The 9,282-nt window shown below is 44.7% G+C and overlaps 2 protein-coding genes across 2 annotated transcripts; one reads left to right on the forward strand and one right to left on the reverse strand.

The window, feature by feature from the left end:
- The first annotated feature begins 225 nt into the window (after window positions 1–225).
- Window positions 226–3,455, forward strand: LOC109166483 (importin beta-like SAD2). The gene is made up of 5 exons (XM_019315434.1): window positions 226–240; window positions 723–890; window positions 2,734–2,932; window positions 3,052–3,183; window positions 3,346–3,455. The coding sequence occupies exons 1-5, from the start codon at window positions 226–228 to the stop codon at window positions 3,453–3,455; spliced, it is 624 nt and encodes a 207-aa protein (XP_019170979.1).
- A 707-nt stretch (window positions 3,456–4,162) lies between these two features.
- On the reverse strand, window positions 4,163–5,089 carry LOC109166484 (uncharacterized mitochondrial protein AtMg00810-like). Its single transcript, XM_019315435.1, has one exon. It carries the CDS (start codon window positions 5,087–5,089, stop codon window positions 4,163–4,165), a length of 927 nt encoding a protein of 308 aa, XP_019170980.1.
- Window positions 5,090–9,282: the final 4,193 nt, after the last annotated feature.

The following is a 9,282-nucleotide window of genomic DNA, read 5'->3' on the forward strand; positions in this document are numbered from 1 at the left end:
GGCTTCTGCGTAGGTGGCCGGACGATTGTCCCTCAGGTCTCGGTACAGCTGGCCGGACCGCAGCGACTCGATGAAGAAGGTGAGCGCCGTCTGGTCCTCGACCTCCTCTATGGACTGGATTTCTTTCTGCCAGCGGGCCAGATAGGTTTTGAAGGACTCGCTTTCATCTTGACGAATGTCACCCAAGTGTGTTAGGTCCTTTTGTGGCTTGATATTAGCGGCGTAATGGCTCATGAAGCGGTCTGCCAGCTCTTCAAAGTTGTGAATCGACCCCGAGGGCTGCGCCACTAGCCACATTTGTGCTGACCCTTTCAACGTGGGTAAGAAAGCGCGACACATGACCAGATCTCGTACTCCCAAAACCTGCATCTTAGCCTGATAGCTCAGCAAATGCTCTCGGGGATCGCCGGTTCCATCGAACGTGGCCTGTTCCGGGAACTTGAAGTCACCCGGTATCTTAAAAGCCATAACCTCGTCTGAGAAGGGTAAGGCGGTCAGTAACGTACGTCCTGGGGATTTGGTTTTCCCCTCCATCTGTTCTTTCAGATTTCGCACTTCTTGCACTAAGTTCGCCACTTCGACCCTCTCCCGGGTGCGATTTCCTGTGGATTCCGTGCTCTCACCGATTTCAGACTCAGCCGGTTGGTCGGGGTTGCGTCGAGGTTGCTCCACGCGACGAGTCTCAGTCCTGGCTCTTTTGGTACGGTTCTTCTCTCGTGCAGCTTGTCGATGGCGAGCGGCTAACGGGGCATGACTGGGTTCCATCCGACCCAATCGTTCTCTTGCCGACCGACGCCCAACGCTGGGACCCAGCCGAGAATGAACGGACTGTACCGGTTGGCTTTCGGCCCGTCGGCTCTGTTGCCGGTTGTCGGGCCTATGAAGCGGCTGTAACTCGCGTTGCGGCTGGCGAGTGATGGACTGTTCTCTCACTCCTAGGCTTGCTTCGGCGCAGGCGCGTCCGATTGCACGCAGCTGCTCTGGGGTGAGCAGCACTTGGGGCAATTGTTGGTTTATCGGTGGTGTCGGCGGCGGTGTTGTCTCGTTTTCCCGGCTCCGGGCGTTTCTCTGGTTCAGCTGGCTTCTCAGGTCTGCTTCTCGTCCATTGTCATGACGGCTCGACTGTTCTTCACTTCCTGCCATGTCTGGAGCTTTTCTAATTCGACTGGGATTCTAATCGTCGTTCCTCGGACTCGCCTCACTCAAGAGGACACGTGACTCTTAGTTTCGATCCCCACAGACGGCGCCAGTGATAGTTTTTGGGTTTTCGGGGCCAAGGAGGTCCAACACAACCTTTAGCTGGAGGATACACCTTTCAATGAAATGTATGTCTATTTCGGAGATTATGCTAGTACTCGGAACTTTTTGGTATTCTCCCCCTTTGGGTGTTCAAATTGTCTGTCCTTTTACAATAATGGAGGAGCCTTTATATAGTGGCTCCTCCTCTACCGACTTGAAGGCCTTGAATGGCCGACTTCAAGGCTAATTAAGATATGGAGCCGTTGGACGCCATTACTCGGTCGACCAACGGCTCTCCCAGGCTTGTAACGGCCCGACCAAGTCCTGCTTTCAATGTCTTAACGGCTCCCTTTTAAACGAATCTCTTCAATGCTCTCAACGGCTCCTTGAGCCGAGTCCTTTCCTGGGCTTGGGCCTCGGTCGACTCCTTGTCTCGGCCTAAGCTCCTACTAGACTGCTCTTAGCAGCTCTGAACTGGGCCCTGTCGACGCTGGCCCAGTTCTCCTATCTATTTTCTTTGGGCCCCTATCTCTTGGGCCGGGGTCCTCGCCCCATCAGTAACATTAATTATTTTTCAAACCATATAGCTTTATTATATAAAGGATGTATAGGTATACGCAGACATACATGTATCCTAACCAATATAATAATAATAATATTATTATTATTATTATTATTATTATTATTATGATGATGATTAGGTTTCCTACAAGGACTTGTGTTAGGTGGGTTAAGATTAAATACGTTTGGGCTTGGGCTACTTAATACTTATTGGGTATATATGACATAAGTATATATCCTATGTATATATTTGGGCTCAGGATTTGGGTATTTAATATCATAATTTATATATTAATTATTATCCCTAGTAGTATATTTAGACTTTTAGCGCAAATTATGCTGTGCAACCGAATGCACCTTGCAAGGTGCATACGGTTGCAAAACGGCGCCGTTTTGGTTAAAAAAACGCGCGTCCCACTTAAAGAAGAAATCAGGTTCGATTCCCGGCAATAGCATTTTTATATATCCAGAAATTCATAACTATATAACCACAATTTCATAACTATATATCCACAATTTCATAACTATATATCCACAGTGAATGAATGAAGTAAAAATCCACAATGAATGAATGAATGAAGTAAAAATCCACAATGAATGAATGAATGAAGTAAAAATCCACAATGAATGAACTAAATATCCACAATATATGATTGAACTAAATATCCACAATGAATGAACTAAATATCCATAAATTCATAACTATATAACCACAATTTCATAACTATATATCCACAATTTCATAACTATATATCCACAGTGAATGAATGAAGTAAAAATCCACAATGAATGAATGAATGAAGTAAAAATCCACAATGAATGAACTAAATATCTACAATATATGATTGAACTAAATATCCACAACGAATGAACTAAATATCCATAAATTCATAACTATATAACCACAATTTCATAATATAGTTGTTGTTATAGGCTGCTGCATTTTGGAAATGTATAAACACCGCGGAAGCTGATGATGAAGCTGATGACCCTGGTGCCTTAGCTGCAGTTGGTTGTTTGCGTGCCATAAGCACAATCATTGAGTCAGTGAGTCGGCTTCCACATCTTTTTGAACAGATTGAGCCAACACTTTTCCTTATCATGCGTAGGATGCTTACGCCTGACGGACAAGGTACAATTTGCTTCCTTGAGCATTTCCTCTCTCTTTTTTCTCTGTCAAAATGTTTGAGCATTTCCTCCCTCTTTGATTTGAATTAAAGTCCTGATTTTAGTCAATCTATACTTCTGTAGATGTCTATGAAGAGGTTCTGGAGATTGTTTCTTATATGACATTTTACTCGCCAAAAATATCAATGAACATGTGGAGTCTCTGGCCATTAATGATGGAGGCCCTTGCAGACTGGACTATTGATTATTTCCCAAGTAAGTTTGTTAAGAGCTCTGCTCTAATTATTATTTTGATTAATTGTATTTTTTCTCCTATTTTATATTTGATGGTTTGTGGTAACTTTACTAATATGTCCCAGAGGACTTCACCTCATGCATGCATTTAACATGTATTAAACACTTCATTTTATTTTGCAGAGATATTGGTTCCATTGGACAACTATATATCGAGGAGCACTGAACATTTCCTTACTTGTCAGGAACCAGACTACCAGCAAAGCCTTTGGAACATGTATGAGGAGCACTGAACATTTCCTTACGCGAGCTCGTTTCTGCTATTAGTTCTTTTCCAATGCTCAAGAAAATATATTTTTTGGCAGGTTTACCTCTTGTAGACAAAATTCATATGTTTTGATGATATTATTGTATTAAAGTATGACGATTTTAAATATTATTGTGTTTTGATGATAGTATTTGCATTGTGTTAAAAGTATTAGTGTTTAATTTGATGATAGATAAATTGTATTGTGGAGTACTGTTGATATGGATTTTAAGCTGTAACAGGTACAGGAATTATAAAAAAAAAAAATTAGAGTTTTTAATTAAAATAAATTAAATACTAAACCTTTCAAAAAAAAATTAAATATTAAAAAAAAAAAGTCATCCGCGACCATTCCTAGCCAAAAATGGTCGCGGATGACTAATTATTAAAATAATAAAAAAGGAAAACACCACCATTTCTAGCTTCAAAATGGTTGTGTTTTACCTTCGAATTAAAAAAATAGTAATAATAAATAAATACAATACGCGACCATTCTTTGTCAAGAACGGTCGCGTATTACTAACAATGCGCGACCATTTCAAAATGGTCGCGTAAAGTCCATGACTTTACGTGGATGAGGATTGTATTGATTAACCGAAACGAATAATAGTCTGTACAATACTAATATAGAAGACAAGTATAAAGAGTTCTACTAGACTACTAATACTAGAGTCCTAACACTCCCCCTCAAGCTCAAGGTGGAGCATTCGAAATATTGAGCTTGTCCCGAAGCAATGAAAACCGAGCAGATGCAAGTGGCTTGGTGAAAATATCAGCTAGCTGGTCCTTCGTGGAAATAAAATGAACCTGCAACTCCTTCTTGGCAACCTTGTCTCGAACAAAGTGATAATCGATTTCAACATGCTTAGTTCGTGCATGAAAAACCGGATTAGCACAGAGGTATGTTGCTCCCAGATTATCACACCACAGCCCCGGCGCAGCGTCTGGAGGAAAGCCAATTTTGCGCAGCAAAGAAACCAACCACGTGACCTCCGCCGCCACATCAGCCAGTGCCTTATATTCGGCCTCAGTAGAGGACCGCGCCACTGTCCGCTGCTCCCGACAAGACCAAGTAATTAAATTGGACCCCAAGAAGACGGCAAACCCACTCGTAGACTTTCGGTCATCCGGATTACCTGCCCAATCCGAATCCGAGAACGCATGCAATGCAAGAGACTCCGACTTGCGAATACAGAGACCCATACCAAGAGTGCCTTTCACATACCGCAGAACACGTTTCATAACCGCCCAGTCCGCAGTGGTGGGCGACTGCATGCGTTGACAAAGCCTGTTAACTGCATAAGACAAATCCGGCCTAGTCACCGTCAGGTACTGAAGTGCACCCGCAATGCTACGGTAGTGAGTAGGATCAGCAAACGGAGTAGAATCATCAACATCAGACCGAGCCACCGAAATAGGTGTAGAAACCGGTTTACAGTCAACCATGCCTGCACGTCTAAGAATATCCTGTATATAACGCCGTTGAGACAGAAGAATACCATCAGATAGTGACATCGTCTCAATGCCAAGAAAGAAAGACGGGGGTCCCATGTCCCGAATCTTGAATGTACGCGCAAGCTGAGCCACAAGCCCATCAACACGGCTCGAGTCCGATCCCATGACCAAAATGTCATCCACATACACAAGGAAGTAAAGCTGCACACCACTGACAGAATATATAAACAACGAAACGTCAGTCTTGGACGGAACAAAGCCAACAGAGATCAAGAAGTCATGCAATCGGGTAAACCAGGCACGAGGAGCCTGCTTCAGTCCATATGCAAACATAATCAGGAACAGACTTGTCCTCATAACCAGGCGGCTGACGCATATACACTGTCTCCGCCAGGTTACTGTTCAGAAAAGCGTTGTGGACATCCAGCTGACGAATGGACCAACCACGGGAGTGAGCAAGTGACAGAAGAAGGCGAACCGTGGTTGGCTTGACCACCGGACTGAAAGTCTCAAAGAAATCCTTACCAGCGACCTGATTAAAACCTTTGGCCACCAGACGAGCCTTATGGCGCTCAATAGACCCATCAGCATTCCGTTTCACCCGAAACACCCACTTGCAACCCACAACATTCATACCTGGAGTGTACGGGACCAGAGTCCAAGTCTGGTTGTGTAGGAGAGCATTAAACTCAGCATCCATGGCCTCACGCCATTCCGGATGCGCCACAGCCTGAGAGTAACATGTCGGCTCGGGTGTTGTAGTGGCAGAAACGAGAGCCACATGCTCCTGCGGGCCCCGACTCCTCGTTGCCATAACATGAGAGGGCGGACCTGCCACCTTGTTCTTACTACCACGAGGTCGACCCCGAGAAGCTTTAGGGACAGCCGAAACGGTCCGTTCAGTGGAGACAGAGTCAGCTGGACCCGCGGGCATATCCGGAACCGGTGTATCATCGACAGGCTCCATAACTGAAGAGGAGACAGGCACGATGGGGGCAACACCCCACGGCACCACTGGAGGCCGAGACACCACCTGCGAAGCAACAGATCCAGCAAAAGGAAAAACGGACTCATCGAATCGCACATGGCGATAGATAAAGACCTTATTAGTGACAGGATTCATACAACGATAGCCACGAAAAGAGTCAGGATACCCTAAAAACACACAAGGAGAAGAACGATATTCCAATTTATTACGGTTATAGGGACGCAATAAAGGAAAACACAAACACCCAAAGACACGCAAAAAGGAATAGGACGGAGGAGACCGGTGCAAACGAGAGTGAGGAGACTCATTATTTAAGACACTGGTATGCATTTTATTAATCAAGTATACAGCAGTCTCAAACGCATAGTCCCAGAAGCGAGATGGAACAGACGCCTGAGCCATCAGGGCCAAGCCAGTCTCAACTATATGCCGATTACGGCGTTCTACCCGCCCATTCTGTTCATGTGTGTATGCACAGGACTGCCTGTGACGAATGCCAAGAGACTCAAAGGTAGAGTGAAGTTTCTTATACTCTCCCCCTAAATCAGACTGAATAGAAAGTATTTTCTGTGAGAACGAGCGCTCAACGAGTGACCGAAACCGTTCAAATATGGAATATATATCAGTTTTTAAGCGCATCGGATAAAACCAAATAAAACGGGTAAAGTCATCCACAAACAAAACAATGTAACGAAAACCATTCACAGAGTGCACAGGCGCAGGGCCCCAAATATCAGTATAAACCAATTCTAGTACACGAGTAGTTTTAGTTTCAACACGGGGCAAAGGAAAACGGGATGACTTCCCTAACTGACACGAAGAACACAAACGAGATAAATCACTAGAATTAAAACTACTAACACCAGAAGACTGCAAAATCTGACGAAGAACCCGAGTATGAGGATGACCAAGCCGCTTGTGCCACGTAGAAGACGAAGCACGCGCAGCAACATAAGCAACAGAACGAGCAGAAGACGCGGGCCAGGAGTATAAGCCACCAGAAGTTCCCCCCTTAAAAACCACCTCCCTGGTCAAGAGATCCTTCACAAGAAAACAGTCAGGATGAAACTCAAAAAAGACACGATTATCTTTAGCAAAGCGTTGAACAGAAATTAAAGAGGAAGACAAACCAGGGACATGCAAAACATCATCTAATCGAAACACTCTAGAAGACGAGGCTATCGAAGTAGACCCAACACTAAAGATAGGCATACCTTCACCATTGCCGACACGAAGAGTGTCCGAACCGTCATAACCTGCCGAGGACATCAACTGAGAGGAATCGGGAGTGGCATGATTAGTGGCCCCCGTATCAGGAAACCATTGGTGAGAGTCAACCGAACCACCCTCACCACCAGAAAAAGCCACATTAGCCTGAGGACCAGACGACTCAGAATAACGGCGCCAACAATTTGCCGCCGAGTGCCCAATCTTGTCACAAATCTGACAACGCACATCCGAGCGACCACGGCCACGACCCCGGCCACCGCGACCACGGCCGCCATTGCCCGAACCGCCGGTGCCTGAACCACTGCCGCCGGAACCCCCACTGCCCGAGCCACCTCGGGAGAACCGGCCTCCGCCACGACCGCCCCGTCCACCACGGTGAACGGTCAAGGCAGCCGGCGCACCAACCGGACCATCACCTGCGCAGATATATTCTTGAGAAATTAAATAATCGGAAAGATCCGAGAGAGTTACCGGGTCACCACGAGTCAACGGAGCAACAAGCGGGCGAAGATCCGACCGCAGTCCACGGAAGACATAAATATTCTGCTCATCAAGAGGAACCGGACGCCCAGCAAGGGCCAAGTCTTCCACCAAAATCCGCGCCCGGTTCAAATAGTCCGAAACGGACGAAGCCCCCTGCGACAAACGCTGCAGCTCACTGAGCAAACAAACCGCGCGAGACCGCGTTGCCGAGCCGAGTTCTTGCTCAATCGCCAACCACAACTTACGCGACGTCGGTCGGCCCACCCCCAACGGTAGCATCTCGTCAGACAAGGACGAGATCAAGAGAGACAGGACAGCCTTGTCCTGTCGACGCCACTGCACCACCGGCGACGCTACTGCCGAGGCAGTGCTGCCGCTGTCTGCCGTCGACGAAGACGACGAGGCTGCCGGCGGACACTCCACTGTGCCGTCAACAAAGCCCAACACCCCCTGACCTTCGAGAAACGGGAGCATCTGGGTACGCCAGAACAGATAATTGTGTGCGGTGAGCTTGATCGACACAAAGTGATGAGCACTGGACAAGCTCGGAGACGGATAAATGGGGGTGGAGGCAACCTCGGAGACGGTCCGTTCTGAAGAATCACGAACAGATCCATCATTATTCCCACCCAAAGCTGCCATGGAAAGAAACCTAGATATGATACCAGATGAGGATTGTATTGATTAACCGAAACGAATAATAGTCTGTACAATACTAATATAGAAGACAAGTATAAAGAGTTCTACTAGACTACTAATACTAGAGTCCTAACAACGTGAGCCTCTCATAGGCAACCATTGTACAATGGTTGCCTATTGTATTTTACGATGGTTGCCTATCTGCAATTTGTACTAGTGATATATATATATATATATATATATATATATATATATATATATATTTTCAAGAATAATATAATTTGAGTAAAATAGAATTAGGAATAAATAGCATACCATATATATAGGGTTTAGGATTAGCAAACGTACATATATCACATATATATGTATTCGAACAGCAACTCACACACATATATATAAAATTGAATTTGGTTTATATGTATGTATAATTCTTCCAAAGGTTGAACCCCAACCATAAGGGCCCCCCACACCCCGGCCTATATGTATGTATAATTATGAGATAGCAATGGTGTGTTACGTACATATATATGTAATTAGGAAAATATAAATATTAGGATTAGCAATATAATAGAATTAGGAAATTATATGACTAAATATAATATCATTATCAATAATCAATAATAATAATAATAGGTCAAACTTGGAGTCCAAGAAAGAGAATAATATTAAGTAACAAGGACAAGGATAGGAGAATTTAATAAAATGAACTTTGTACGCACATTCAGTCCTTGTATAGTGCTCAGAAAATATGGGGTATCACACCGATTTTCGATACCCCATATTTTCTGACCACTTTACAAAATTGAATGCTATTTCCGACCACCTTTTCCAATCAAGTGGACGAAATTAACGATGAAGGTTTTTCAGGATACCGAAAGTGGTCGGAACAAGGATTTTCGACTAGATTTAAGATCACTTTCAGGTGGTCGGAAATTTCTTGATTTCCAACAGTGGGTAAAGATTATAATATGATCTAAATGGAATCAAATTCTCCTAAGAACTAAGGACTTTAATTTTT

This window comes from Ipomoea nil, unplaced genomic scaffold, assembly GCF_001879475.1.
Source record: "Ipomoea nil cultivar Tokyo-kokei standard unplaced genomic scaffold, Asagao_1.1 scaffold3100, whole genome shotgun sequence".
NCBI lineage: Eukaryota > Viridiplantae > Streptophyta > Magnoliopsida > Solanales > Convolvulaceae > Ipomoea > Ipomoea nil.

Coding starts and splice junctions, on each gene's coding strand:
- LOC109166484 (XM_019315435.1), bottom strand. CDS start 5,089: ATGGGATCGGACTCGAGCCGTGTTGATGGGCTTGTGGCTCAGCTTGCG.
- LOC109166483 (XM_019315434.1), top strand. Junction 891..2,733: donor GTCGGGCCTATGAAGCGGCT/GTAACTCGCGTT, acceptor TTGTTGTTATAG/GCTGCTGCATTTTGGAAATG. Junction 3,184..3,345: donor GACTATTGATTATTTCCCAA/GTAAGTTTGTTA, acceptor TTTATTTTGCAG/AGATATTGGTTCCATTGGAC.